The sequence below is a fragment of the Rhincodon typus genome, chromosome 3 (assembly GCF_021869965.1).
Source record: "Rhincodon typus isolate 14 chromosome 3, sRhiTyp1.1, whole genome shotgun sequence".
Lineage (NCBI taxonomy): Eukaryota > Metazoa > Chordata > Chondrichthyes > Orectolobiformes > Rhincodontidae > Rhincodon > Rhincodon typus.
In genome coordinates, this window is record NC_063334.1 from 100,027,418 (window position 1) to 100,043,130 (window position 15,713).

The 15,713-nt window shown below is 39.0% G+C and overlaps 1 protein-coding gene across 1 annotated transcript in view; it reads right to left on the reverse strand.

Moving 5' to 3' along the window:
* Window positions 1–15,713, reverse strand: part of ap3b1a (adaptor related protein complex 3 subunit beta 1a) — a 290,460-nt gene that overhangs the window by 119,260 nt on the left and 155,487 nt on the right. Inside the window, exons 12-16 of the mRNA XM_048593837.1 lie at window positions 15,068–15,244; window positions 11,923–12,109; window positions 5,853–5,983; window positions 3,390–3,492; window positions 2,421–2,535 (exon numbers count right to left, since the gene is read on the reverse strand). Coding sequence (XP_048449794.1) covers window positions 2,421–2,535; window positions 3,390–3,492; window positions 5,853–5,983; window positions 11,923–12,109; window positions 15,068–15,244 — 713 coding nt within the window. The remainder of the gene's footprint in view (window positions 1–2,420; window positions 2,536–3,389; window positions 3,493–5,852; window positions 5,984–11,922; window positions 12,110–15,067; window positions 15,245–15,713) is intronic.

Here is a 15,713-nt window from a genome sequence, read left to right on the forward strand (position 1 = left end):
ATGATGCTGCTTGGCCTGCTGTGTTCATCCAGCCCTGCACCTTGTTGCCTCGGATTCTCCAGCATCTGCAGTTCCTACTATTACTAGTTTGCTTGTGTTATTAGATTTCTGGTGCAGATGTATGGAGTTCTTAAATTTCTGTTTAGCATTAAACCAATTGATTCACTGTGCACAAAATTAAAATCACAGATTTGATTGGTTGAACATAACATTCTATTTTCAAGCTGCGTGCAACTTTTTTCCAAATAGAAGAACTAATAAATGCTTTAGAGTTAGCTACCAGATTGCCTTTCTATGCCAATGTGTGATTCTTCCTACAATGTTTCCTTGTTTCTCTTCCCACTGACCCACACCTAGTTCTGTCAACCAGCCTAAAGAAGCCTCTGACCCACACTCCTCTGTAGCAATTCAACATACACGTGGGAACATTTATGCAGACATGGATCACCCATGAAAAGCCAAAGGGTACAACTAAGTGCATTCAGTTTAGTCAGTTTTAGCCAGCTTGTCAATCCACCTTAATTACCATTATGGTAATGTCATAAATGTGAGGGTAGATATAGTACTCAGTGCCTATTTGTGATGAGGTTGTATGGGTACACAGACAAGAGAAGCTTTGCCAATCCTTGGTATAGACGGAAGGGGACGACAACGCATTGAAGTGTGGTCAAATATCAGTCAGAAACACTCCCTGGTAAATGCTGAGAGCCAACACAACCCACAGTAAATTCTACCAGATTCATTTGGACACGTGAAAACACCATTAGCTGTTGAACACCAGAAGAAAATACATAATTTTCAAACTTTGGATTCACTAAGGTGGAAAATTGCTATGCTTCCTCTGCCCTTTTGAGGATTAATGGATGTTTACCTTCCTACAGATAATTTCCAATGCTAATCTAATGAACAGAATTTATTGGAACCAGCTTTTTTTTTTTTAAAAAAACTTTTGCAGAAATGGAAAGCCAGTATTAATTTAAACCAGAGATTTCATTTGTTCCAAACAGGAAAAACAATATAAATCACTTTTAAAATCATTAAATCCTGACTTAAATTAATAAAGTTATAATTAGGGCATTATGCTGTATTTGTTATGAAGTGGCAGGGCGAGCTGCCTTAATTACTGTCTATAATAAAAAGAGCAGAGTGCACGCTATACCCCAATCAGTGCTGTCAGCTACAGAAAAGCCAAGCTGCACACTCATCAACAGCATCAGCAGCAAACTATGCATGAAAGGGCAACCATCTCTGCAATCACCGACAGGCAAGAGTGTAACCTGTCAAATAAGATTCTGGATTTTCAAATTACTAATGTGTACTTTTTAACATGTGCAACAATGACATAATAAATGCGATCAGTATAATCAGAGAAACAGCAAATTCATGCTAATAGAACAAAGATTAAATTATAGCATAAATTTCAATTCTAATAGCAGCAAAACTGTCTAGCACTTAAGGTGTTGCCTTCTATTAAGATGAAACCCCACTCACGGTTCAAGCACCCAGCCTTATTGTATTAGTTAGTCCATACATTACTTTTGTAACTGGTGTTACGTCTCAGGCTGGCAACTCCTAAATTTGACAGAGCTTCTTCTGTAACTACAAACTAAGCAGGTAGAATAAGGTAGACAGTTTTTCATCTCTTCCACCCCAACACCCCCCCTCACACATTTAATACTTAGAATTTCCATGTTTTTACAATTAAAAGTCGAAAGTATCTCTGTAATTTGACTTCCCATTTGCCACTCATTCATTAACATTAAATGCCCTATTTTCAGGGGTTTAATCAGTACTTCGATTTTGACCAGCACTGCCCCTGACGTAAAACATGACACCAAGCAGTCATGACAAAAACTACCTTAGGTATGAAAACTTGTGTCTTGAAGACAAGTTTCCAGAAATTGACATTACGATAGCCATAGGTTCATCCAGTTTATCAGAATAACATTTAGACACTGGACTTAGTTGTTACATTTTCCAAAAAGTCTATTTGACAGACTTATCACAATTATCAATTATTCATCCAAATTACAGTTATGTAGAAACTGCTCGTCACAGGACTCAATAATAATGGAGTCACTAACTAATCACGTCAAACACACACTCACAACAGACTTAAATAGGACAAAAAATTCTGACGTAAAAGGTGAGAAACAAGTCTCTACACAAGTAGAAATCCCTTATTTCTCCAAAGCATGCTATATAATTCCACCTACATCATGTCTCAAATTACCCTCATACTACAGCCAACATATATTTTTGAAATTGCCTTTGATGAAACAAACATCTGCTTTCCCTATTTCTTTCAGGGACTTACTAGTTCACTGAAGTATATTTCTGCAGCTTAGTTTTGTATTTACCTTGTTTTAAGTGCAGGCCCATCATCTGACTCTGGAACAATTTTAGGGTGTTATATTTACCTTTCTTCATTCCGTTTCTCTTTATCCGATTCACTATCGCTTGACTCTTCACTTGAACTCGAACTGCTGTCTTCATTCTTGCTGTCACTTTCACTCTCACTACTAGATTTACAACCTGAGATTGAATGGCAAGAGGTTTAAGGTCATTTTATTCCTGTCATTTCAAATTTTAGACTAAGTTCACATTGGTTCCAAGCAATTTAATTGACACAAGCTCAATTAAAGTTTGTTTTAAAAAGAAGTTCACTACAGTAAGAAATCCCATTATTCAGAAGCTACCCAAATACAAATACAAATGAAGGTCAAAGAGGTCAATTTCAGATGATTTCATGAAATGGTTATCATTCCACAAGTTTGAAAATATTTTAAGTAGCTTCTGAAGGCGGCTCTAGGCCCGAAACGTCAGCCTTCCTGCTCCTCTGATGCTGCTTGGCCTGCTGTGTTCATCCAACTCTACACCTTGTTATCTCAGCTTTACCAAGGTATAGTTTGAAAAAAGAATAATTTGCTTACTAAAATGGGACTTAAAGCCCACTATGATGCTCAGTTGATGTTGTCGTCATGACTAGGTTAGAGTTGGACACAAGACTGTTCAGGGCCAAAGATCCAGGCACAACTCAACATCACAGCTACTTAGTCCATGTAATACAGTCTTGCTTTATTTTTGTTCTCAAGTTTGTTACAAGATTGAATAAAATGTAAAAATAATCAGCTCTTCACATCACTGAAAAAAGAAGAAATGGTGAAAGTTGCCATGGTCACATATGGGCACTGCTTGACTATGACAAATATGAACATCTGTTCTCAATTTTGGACTGAAAGGTTCCTTCAAAAGCAGCTTCAAAGCATGACCTCGTGGATATAACAGAATCCACATGCCATGAATAAGGCAAGAGACCTGCAACATATGTTGGAAGGGATTTGTTTACATCATAATTCTATTTCTCCAGTTTCTCCCAGTATACTTACCTTGACTGGAGTCTTCCTGCTCCTCAGAATCAGAGTAAAACTTGCCACCCAAATTATCTTTCTTTCCTTTCAATTTACCTAGTGGCGTCACCAGTTCCTTAATCTGTCAGCAAACACAAACAGCTCAGACTTAAAACAGCTTTAAACAAAAAGATATCTGAAATATATAACAGTGGAAGTAATTAAAATGACCAAGGGTCAGGGAGGGGAAAACAAAATGGTAGGAGCATTACAGTGCGGAAGGAGGCCATTTGGATGGAGTCCACATCCATCCTCCAAACAGCATGCCACCCAGATTCAGCGCCCCACCATATCCCATAACCCCATATCTACCATGGCTATTCCACCTAGCTGACACATCCCTGAAACCTACAGACAATTTCAACATGGCCAATCCACCTAAAATGTACATCTTTGGACTGTGGAGAAAACCAGAGCACCTGGAGGAAACCCATGCAGGCAGAGGGAGAATGTGCAAACTCCACATAGTTGCCTGAGGCTGGAATTGAATCCAGGTCCCGAACGAAAAGTTAACCACTGAGCCATCTTGTTGGCCTTAATGAAAAAAAAATGGAAAGGTAACAGAAGGTGTGAAGGCAAGGAAGGTGAAAGGGTGGTAGGTAGACAGGAGGAGAGAAAGGCGATTAAACAGAGAGACTGGCCAACGTTGTCTGTGTCCCAGCAACTTCTAGAAGTAAATAAATCTGGGCATTTGATGAGGAGAGGTTCAATTTCTTGATTTTAATAGGCCAACACACACACACAAAACTAGTCTTGTAATAATAGTCACTTCAGTGAAAGCTGATGATTGGAACCTCAGCAAGGGTTAATGTCCTAAAGGAATAAAGATGAGAAAATGGATTACAAAATGGTTTCAGAACTGGCTGTGAGCCAATCCGTCTAAACTTAGACTGCACACGTCACAAAATTCAGCAGCACTCCATATAATGTGCAAGGTGTTATTCCACTGCAAGTCCCCTTGGCCAAAAAAAAAGCAAATAGATGAGAAAGTGAGAACTTCACTAGGCAGTAATGAGCACATAGAATAAAAAAAATGCTGGTGTTGAGAAATGTTGGACAAGCACTTCTTTTAATATAATAAACAAAAACCCACAGAAAATAAGTTTTTTGAGCATATTGGCATGCAATAAAAACAAGTCAGGCAGAAGATCATACTGAATAGTGGAAAAGAATCAAGAGGCCACATGGTCTACTCTGCTCTTACTACTTCTATCACGTGCCTAATCCAGGTGAATCCAATTAATGTGGTCCTCTTCGGTCATTACTGTGGACACTAGCACTGAACCAGCATTGGCCCCACAACGGATTTATTGGATAATCATCAAACCAAATGTAACTCAAAGAAAGAATGCTCAACAAAAATCATCTTTAGATACATACCAAAAGTTGTACATACATTAGACAATAACTTAATCTACAGGAGATTGGAAACATTGGATCTACAGAAAGGTTGGATTTGTTTCATTAAATTATCCAAGGTTATTTTGCTGCACCTTTCCAACTTTAATTTCTCTGCTTGGGTGTTGCTGCTGGTTGGAGCTTGGCGAGACTATGCAAGGAGAGGGATGAAAAGGAAGAGTGGCTGATTTTGGAAAACACTATAGGAGTTGAAACGTATGGGACACGATTTCCCTGTTGGATATTGAAAGGCTCATGTAACATTTACTAAGATGTTTAGGCATTTACATTAGTGGTATCATATGGCAGCATTTATGGATAGACAGTAGAGAAATAATTGTGCTTATAGCAATCACTACCTTAAAATAATTCAAGAATTTTGCATAGTAATATGCAAAGTATTACCATAAGAACTGCAGATTGCTAAATAATATAAAAGGGCGACATGGTGGCTCAGTGGTTAGCACTGCCGCCTCACAGTGCCAGGGACCAGAGTTCAATTCCACCCTTGGGCAACTGTCTGTGCGGAGTTTGCACATTCTCCCCGTGTCTGCATGGGTTTCCTCCCACAGTCCAAAGATGCACAGGCTAAGTGGATTGGCCATGCTAAATTGCCCATAGTGTTCAGGGATGTGTAAATTAGGGGGTTACAGGGGGATGGGCGTGGGTGGGATGCTCCAAGGGTCGGTGTGGACTGTAGGGATTCTATCATCAATCATCTAAAAAAAATGACAAAAATTTTAACTCATTCAAATTGCAGTCCATAAATTGAAAGTGTCAATGCTGACACACACATTAAATACCAAATCATTATTTTTGGAAAAATAAACTTCAATTCTACACAGTAAAGCATCTGACTAATTTGGAAACTTCTTTTCAGTTCATGTCTTTATATAAAAGAGCCACTCAGGCTAATAATTAAGCGATGGTTCCAAAAGTATGGTAACAAAATAAAGAACATTTTCTATTCTAATCCACTTCTTTGCCTCCTTCCCACTTATGAAAAACTGGCCAAAAACCATTGATTAAAATAAAATTTCATACTGGCTGAATGACTTCCACATTTCGGACTGAAGGGTCAGGGGCAGTCTCCGGCCACTCTGGAAGCTCGAGATACCCATTTGCTTTAGTATTAAGTGTATGCGATAACGTGCTCAGTTGAAAGCGATCCCTATCTGTTGAATAAAAAAATATAAAAAAAAACGTAGACTTTATGTCACAGAGTCTTAATCAGCACCAATGATAATTGGGAGTGAATTATCCCAAATGTCACAGTATAAATAAAAAAAGGAGATGACTCCTCATAGGTCAGAAAACTGATTTCAGACCATAGATTACAATAATCTCACCTATAATGGTCAATAAAAAAGCTAATCATTCAGTGTATTTGGAGGTGTTGCAGCGAAATGCAGCTCCTGTAAAAATTACTTTAGTGTGAATATTAAGAATGACAGCACAGTTAAACAATCCGTATACATGTCTTGCTACAAAACTCATTCAGAATTTTAATACTGTTTTGCTACCAACTGAACTGTTTCCAGTTTTCCTTCTACACATAACAGCAACATAAATGGAAATGCATTAATGCCAAAATACTACTTTCCAACAGTTTTAAGTTTTTAAATATAGGTACAAAATAAATTTCAAGAACTAAAGGCAAACATGCAATACAAATACAGAATCCTTTTAATTTCACTTTGATAAGAGGGCTATGATAAGACTCCAGGAAGATGGCCTAAATCCAGAAGATGCTCATGTTTTCACAACACAACAATAAGAAAACACAATTAAAGATCAGAAATAGTGGATTTCCTAAGACATCATCTAAAATAAATTGGAGCATATGCCATCAGATAGCACATAGCATACAATCTATGATTAGGTTCATTGATTTACTGTGATTCAAAGTCAAATTGCATTATTACCAAGTACTGTAGGAATGAGAGATATTTGCACTTTAATTTCATAATTACGTGCGTAATTGGGCGGAAATTGTAAATCCGTGGCGTTAATTACAATTAAATATTAACTCAACTATGTTGCCTCGGACAGAGAAGAGGAAGACGGCAAACATATTTCATTAAGATGGGCTACAGGAACTGCAAGTAGTTGTACTTGCGAGTGGGGTTGGGGTGATGGGAAGCTGCTCCTTGAGCAAGTTGTTCTAGTCAACTCAAGAAGCTGTTGCCTACTTGTGAAGGCATGGTCCAAATCCATTACCTCTACTACCTAGGAGGGCAGCAGACCCAAGGCAACACCACAACTTACACCCACACATCTTTTCAATTTTCAACAATAGCTACCAGTGATGTTCATGGAAGACTAATCAACATCCTACGAAAGTGTCCAAGTACAGAAATTGTCAGCACTGGCCATCATTTCAACACAGACAGCAACAATTAGCCTGCACACGTGGGCAGTAAAATTTCCAAGATCAGAAGTAGGTAAACTCTTTTTACTGGAGGTATGTTGAAGTTACTGTAGATGGAAATCAATTAGAATTCTGTGATTTTACTCTCTGTATTAAGCTCGCTGTTAAAACCCTTGCGGAAATTGCACCCTCTTGAATAAGGCTCATCCGAGTTTTTTTTAAAAAAAGCTACACTCAAATCACAATGAATTGTAAACAACCTCTCTGATTTTGAAAAAGTGTATCTGCAGAATCTCAAACCTTTTTTAAAAAAAAATCTTTCCCCTAAATATGATATTTTAGCTTCTATCTTTATTCTATGGTGTGTCCCAATTATTACTTTGCTTTCTGTGAAAGTAGCATTCTTCCTGGATTGCTCGGTGAGCAGTCTTCATCATGATTGATTACTGACTGATAACATCAGTGTGACAGAGTCAGGGATACCCTATAGCTGGGGCCAACATGAAAGTACCATCAGAAAAGGTTAAATCCGTAACAGGGAATCACTAGAATTTTGAGATAGCGGTATGTACCATTTCTTTGCCACTGTGGGGTAGAATCTAGGTCCAGAGGGTATAATCTCAGACTAAGGGATGGTTCATTTGAGACATTACTTTCTTCTTGGAGGGTAGCGAATCTGTTAAATTCTTTACTGCAGGGGACTGTATATTCTCGGTCATTAAATATATTCAAGGCCAATAGTGACAGATATTTAAGCAATGAGACAATCGATCGTTATTGGGATAAAGCAGGAAAGTGGAGTGAGGATTATCAGATAGGCCATGATCTCATTGAATAGTGTAGCAGACTTGATGGGCCACACAGCCTACTTCTGCCCCCTACATTTTATGGTCGTACAACAACAAAATGAGGGCCATTAAGCTGCATAGAATTTAGGAAATTATTACACATGACACTTGCATCAAGCACTCTGCACCATAATTTCCTCAGATACCCGAGATGCTCTTCACTGTAAATATTCAACTGCTAATAATTTCCGTGATTTTAATGCAAGCTTAACTAAGATTTCAAGTTATTGTGGTTGCCAGTCATTTAGCTCTGTTGGATTGTTAAGCAGTCATGATAATTGCAGTTTACTATTCAAATGAAGAAATAATAAGGTTGCTCCCTTTAGATCCATTCCTTTTTAGTGGCACAATTCTGACAGTGTTTAAACTCAGTGGTGCAATGCAAAAATCAAAAGTAGGCTTTTGGTGTTTTGCTTTCAATTTCCATTCTAATTTCAACAAATAGTTTTAAAAATTTGTTGTCCGGATGTTAGTAACTGACATACCCATTTACACTTGACTAAAGTTCAAAGGATAAAATCAGAAATAACACTGGCATTACTGACAGCTTAAACAACTGAAAACGGAAAGTCTGCTTGCTGCCTTGCTTATGGAACCTCAACAGGACAGTGGGTGCACTACTGTTCCATTTAAATAATTAACAAGACAGATATAAAAACAGCTTAAATGTTTCAGCGTTTTACAATTTGAAATTGCATTTTTCTCTGTCCATTAATTCAACTTTCAAGCATCCACTTTAAATACCTCCTAACCAGCATAACACCACAACACAATAGATTTTTACTCTGCTCACTGGTGCAAAAATTGGGGATGGGTGCACCATTGGAAACAGCTGCAGCCAATGTCAGATTGTAGCAAACTTCAGGTTGACATCTCAAGTTTCATGATTCAAATAGAGGGTGAGCAAATACAACCTGAATAATGAAGGAAAATGGTAAGGAAATTGGATACAATATCCTATTCACTAATTTCAAATCTTGAAAGATTATACTAAAGTTGCATAGAGCTCTGAATCAGGAGGCCTAGGTTCAAGCTCCACGTACTCCATAGGAACCCTGAACAGGTTGATTAAAAAGTATCTAAAGTTGTGTAGTGGTTTAACCATATTGCATCACAGCTCAACATGATTTAAAAGGAGACAACAAGGTGCAGGGCTGGATGAACACAGCAGGCCAAGCAGCATCATAGGAGCAGAGAGGCTGACGTTTCGGGCCTAGACCCTTCATCAGAAAAGAGGGAGGGGAAGGGGGTTTTGAAATAAATAGGGAGAGAGTGGGAGGCGGATAGAAGAGGGATAGAGGAGAGGATAGGTGGAGAGGAAACAAACAGGTCGAAGAGGCGGGGATGGAGCCAGTAAAGGTGAGTGTAGGTAGGGAGTTAGGAAGGGGATAGGTCAGTCCAGGGAGGACGGACAGGTCAAGGGGGCGGGATGAGGTTGGTCGGTAGGAGATGGAGGTGCGGCTTGAGGTGGGAGGAGGGGATAGGTGGGAGGAAGAACAGGTTAGGGAGGCAGGGACGAGCTGGACTGGTTTTGGGATGCGGTAGGGGGAGGGGAGATTTTGAAGCTTGTGTTTCAGGAGTCGCAGGGAGAAACGCTTCTGAAGGATCTCAATACCATGAGTGTACATATTGTCACGGTTGGGGCCAAATTGGGAAGGCTTGAATGTGGATTGTAGTCCATTGGGGATGATCTGGTTCCGTAGGCAGGTGCTAAGGAAGGTGATGTGGCTGTAGTACCTGGTTTGCTTCAGGAGGTGGTCGAGCAGTTTCAGGGCCGAAGAGATTACGAGAGAGAGTTGCAGTGGGAGAGAGATCCCTTGAGGTTTGTCTGGAGGGAGGAGGGTAACTTCTTCAGGTTAGGCATCCTTAGAAGAGGCTTCGCAGTGGGGTTAAAATTGAATCAGAGATAGTAGGAACTGCAGATGCTGGAGAATCCGAGACAACAAGGTGCAGGGCTGGATGAACACAGCAGGCCAAGCAGCATCATAGGAGCAGAGAGGCTGACGTTTCGGGCCTAGACCCTTCATCAGAAAAGGGGGAGGGGAAGGGGGTTCTGAAACTGCTCAACCACGTCCTGAAGCAAACCAGGTACTACAGCCACATCACCTTCCTTAGCACCTGCCTACGGAACCAGATCATCCCCAATGGACTAAAATCCACATTCAAGCCTTCCCAATTTGGCCCCAACCGTGACAATATCTACACTCATGGTATTGAGATCCTTCAGAAGCGTTTCTCCCTGCGACTCCTGAAACACAAGCTTCAAAATCTCCCCTCCCCCTACCGCATCCCAAAACCAGTCCAGCTCGTCCCTGCCTCCCTAACTTGTTCTTCCTCCCACCTATCCCCTCCTCCCACCTCAAGCCGCACCTCCATCTCCTACCGACCAACCTCATCCCGCCCCCTTGACCTGTCCGTCCTCCCTGGATTGACCTATCCCCTTCCTAACTCCCTACCTACACTCACCTTTACTGGCTCCATCCCCGCCTCTTCGACCTGTTTGTTTCCTCTCCACCTATCCTCTCCTCTATCCCTCTTCTATCCGCCTCCCACTCTCTCCCTATTTATTTCAGAACCCCCTTCCCCAATGAAGGGTCTAGGCCCGAAACGTCAGCCTCTCTGCTCCTATGATGCTGCTTGGCCTGCTGTGTTCATCCAGCCCTGCACCTTGTTGTCTCCGATTCTCCAGCATCTGCAGTTCCTACTATCTATGATTTAAAAGGAGTTGTTCAGAATCTAGAAGACTAGTGCCAAATAAAAGAACAATGACTTGTTAAACTATTCACTAGCGTCACAGGTATGTAATAGTTAATGAGATATAAATAAACCCAAAACAATAGCTCCCAGACAGAGAAGATAACAAACATCCAAAATTACGAAAGGAAAAATTTAAGACAACAGTATTCCTTTAAAGAGGAAATATATAACAGCTGTAGTTAATTGCGAGGTAGATTGGTTTAAGAAACATCTCAACATTTGCAACAGAGGTAGAATTGGTGCTCTGGAAAATGTTACATGGGCTGTGGTGGCTTGGTTAATGAAACCACTTTTTTCTTTGTTCTTGCATGAGATGAGATCACCAGCAAGGCCAGCAATTTTGCATCCATCCCTGATTGCCCTTGAAAGGGGTAGAAAAGGCAGATAATAGTCAATCATATTGTAGCAGGTCTGAAGTCACATGTAGGCCAGACCAGTTAAGGACAGAAGATTTCCTTCCCTTAAGGAAGCACATGAGTGAACCAATGGGCTTTTACAACAACAGGTGGCAGAATAATGGTCACCATTACCAAGAATGGCTTTCAATTCGAGATTTTAATCTGATAATTTTACTCATTGAATTTACCTTCCTTCAAATGATATGGTGGAATGTGTGCCCATATTCCCACAGCATCAAACTTGGCCTCTGAATCACTAGCCTAATGACATTCCATCACCATCTCGCTATAGCAATAATCTTCGGCTTTCATACCCAACGTGAAAGTATACTCAACATTTACTTTTGTTTTAGAAAAGGAAGAGCTCCTGCATCGCTGGCATCTGAATCCACCATGTAATTTATCTTTAAGCATCTTAAGGGCTATGCTCCTGATCTCACTGTGCTAAGTCTGGCATTACAACTGTTCTTAAGTGTGCAAATAAATAGCAATTTGAATGAAGTAGCTAAAATGAGAATCTACACAAGAATATGAAATTGGATTAATTATGCTGTCTACCACAGTCAAATAGCTGCCAGCTATTTACTCAATTTACTCAAGTGAAAAACAGAAACCTTTTGGATTTCATTGTATTCTGGAGTAGATTACACAGAATTGGAAGCACTCTCCCCACTATGTTGGGGGTAACAACCCTCTTTACAAAACCTTAGCTTGAAATAAAATGATTTACTACTAAGTACCTTTAAATGGAGATTCGAGGACTGGTGCTGGCTTTTGAACAAGGAATATTTTCTTGGCATACTTGCTTAAAGCTCCACTCTTCTCATTTGGAACTATCAGCTGCTTGATAAATCTTGTACGATCTCTAATGTCATAGTTCTGATCATACTTCGCTACATTTAATATGTACTGCATAAGCAATTTTGTCTGTTGGCAAAACAAGAAAATAATACATGTTATTTATGATTATTGATAACTCTGAATAAACATATTCAGAGCTGTAATAAAAATGAATGGTTATGACCAACGAATGTGGCTCCCTTAGGAATACGCATTCCAAAGGCAGCAAATGAAATTTTAGCTAAGACACATGTCCTCATCTGTGCTGAGTAGGTGAATGCTGAATCCTGAGAAGAAGCCAGGCGCTAGATTATTAAACTGCTGAAGTGGAAAGAAAGGCATCATTAAAAAATAATCATAAATGGCAAAGCTGGTGAAGAGTCTACGTGAGGATAATGAATGTAGAAATACAACTAAAAACATACCACTCAAAACTTAATCTGAAAAATATGCAAGACATCAACATATCAGATGATATTAGGCTAGGCACATTTCTACCAAAAGAGGTTAGCTTTATGATGCAACACAGCCCCAAAGCATGTGCAGTGCCCAGAGCTTGAATGCACTTAGCTGCTGCTCACTGAATTATGAACCATTAACTAAGCCATATGAATCAGTGAACTGTATTATTGCAAATTATTTGCAATGTATTTAGCCATTTCTATCCCAGGATAACTAGCTGATGCCCTCTACAACCAAGATAAGTGACTTCAGTGTCACAGTTTCAGTCAATGATTATCAGCATATCAGATGGAAAATAGCCCTATCATTCCATTCAGATTTCATCCTCTAATTCTATTGTTTGTAACTACAAACCGATTTACCAACAAACCTATTAGACATATTCTTGATTTAATGTTAAAATTTGGCTTTAATAATCTATGGTGAGTATTTTTCCAAGGAATCTTTTGTCACTTATTTCTGGTGAAGGCAAAGGGTTAACATGAATAAACAAGGTACAGAAATGTCTAGACTTTGTCAAGATTTTCCAAGTGGACACATTTAGATTTACACTAATGATAGCAACTTTGATTAGAGTGGGTAAAATTCCAAATAAGCACTGCCAGATATGATTTCATAAAACAAGATCTCAGTCATCCTCAATTTAAAATCATTAAATGTACACGATTTGCTATCAATGACTCAAAAACAGGGTATTAGCATTAAGGAAAAAAATTTCTGTTAGGCTCAAATTAAGCAGCTTCAGATAAGGTACAACTTACATACTGAAGCCTCCTTCCCTCAATTCTCAGACCCCAGCAGGTTTAAAAAAAAATCTATACAACACAGACAATTACTGATCAACTCCACTTTATTTAAAGCTTGAAAGCAAGTGTCAATTGACACTAATTCTGCACTATTTTGCTCAGGGACCTTACATCTACACAGCATTGTTTAATTTTTAGTACTTCAAACTCAAAAGATTGCCATTTAGATAATCACAATAAGTAGGACTAGATCATTGTTCAAATTTGCAGATTCCAGGGGAGACAGTAGTGTTGTTTTAATGTCATTTGATGAGTAATCTCGAGGCTGAAGCTAATGCTGCGGGGGGAAAAGGCTCAAATCCCACCAAGCAGCTGATGGAAATAAAATTCAAGTATTAAGATCCGAAATTCGATTGAGTTTAGAAGGATTAGAAGGGATTTCATTGAAACTTACGGAATACTGAGAAACTTGGATAGAAAGGTCCTGGAAAAGATGCTTGGACCTGATAGCACTGCCTGAAAATGAAAGAAACCTTAGAACCAAGATGAAGAGGAATTTCTTTAGCCAGAAAGTGATGACTTTGTGGAACTCATTTCCACAGAATGCTGTGGACGCCAACTCATTGATTGACTTTACGACAGAAATAGATAGGTTCTTGATTAGTAAGGGGATCAAGGGTTGCTGGGAGTAGACAGGAGAATGTAGTTGAGAAACGTATCAGCCATGATCAAACGGTGGAGCAGGCTCGATGGGCCGAATGGTCTAATTCTGCTCCTATATCATATGGTCTTTTGAAACGTAGTCTCATTAACTGTGATAATGAACTAGCAGCAATTGTTGTAAAAACCCCGTTTGGTTCACTCTAGGGAAGGAATCTTCCATCCTTACCTGGTCTGGCCTACAAGTGACTCCAGACCCACAGCAGAGGTGGTTGCCACTTAACTGCCCATTGAAATAGCCTAGTAAATCACTTCATTTAAGGGCAATGAATGTTGGCTTTGCCAGCAATGCCCACATGCTATGAAAGAATAAATAAAAAGTATCATTTAAACATACTTAAATGAAGGAAAATATTTCAGTAAGAGAAATACTTGGCATAATAAGTTGAAAACTAGTTGAATCTCTTCAGTTGTACATATTTCTGTGTGTTTGGTCAAAGAATCCAGTCTAAGCAGATAACCATGACTCGAAAGAATTGGTACATCTGTGACATTTACCTACGTGTACTGAGGAAACTGGTTATCTTCCAACAGACCGCTTTAAAATTACAAACTCTACAATTCACAAAATATCCAAAAACAGCGTATTGCTTGTAAAGTGATCTAAGGCATACTTGCATTGCTTTATACAAGTCATTCATTAGTGAAACCTTATCCTTTTGCTCTGTAGCTTGAGGCTAGTTTTGTATCACATCACCATAAATGCCATCAACTGAAAGAATGGAAACAGAAAACAACATTGCAGCAATCAAGACCATTCTCCTCACAGATCATATATAGGAACAGACTCTCAGCAACATGTCAGGTATTTGCACATGCCCATTCAAATTCATGGAGTAAAATAAGTGTAATGCAACTGGTTGAGGAAACCTGCCTCGGTCAGAAGTCTAATAATGCAATGCCAACCAGTGGCAAAAGAGATCAACTTAAACTTAAAAATTAGCACTTAACATACTCTACACTTCTGTTCCCTTTAACTATGAATAACTTGTAAACAGATGACAAATTAATAAAGAAAAGCACATTCAAAATTTTAAAAAATTCTACAGATGCAAAGGGAAGACTTAAACTTTGCATATCTCTGAAGAAAAAATACGATCCTTTGTTGGGTTCTCACCTGTTTAGGATTTGTTAAACAGAGTTTAGCTCCCAGGTTAAGAATTTGTAGTTTCACTATCTCCTCTTCAGTTGTAAAGCTCTTTGCCACTTTCCTCAGAACATCTGGTGCAATCTTTGGGACACGCTCACAGTATTCACCTATCAACCAAAGGATACTTGCTCGAGCCATAGGTACCTCGAAAAAGGGAAGAGGCAAGTTAAGTTTGCGAGATGATTAAATAGTTCCAAAAAAACATTTTTCAATTTGGACAGCATTAAAATTAAATAGGATACAATAGTACAGAACTTTCTTTTCAAAAAGGTTCGACATGCAATAATTAACTAGGAAAATATTGAGGAGTTACTCAAATACATTGATGAGTCATAAAAATTATACAACTTTCCAAAGGAGTGAGAGACAGCCAGCACAAAAATGCAACTAGAGGAACATTTTCCCCACAAGAAATGTTCAAGTATGAAAAGGTAAACTGCATATCTTAAAATAAAAACTACAAGAACAAGTCCAAAATGCACCCACAGTATTAACTAATTTTAACAACAATCCAGATGCCAGATGAAAAGGACCAAGATTAAACAAAAATGAATGAACTATCTAGGTAGACAATATCATCCATTTGTACCAGATGTGATGAGATCGTACAAAG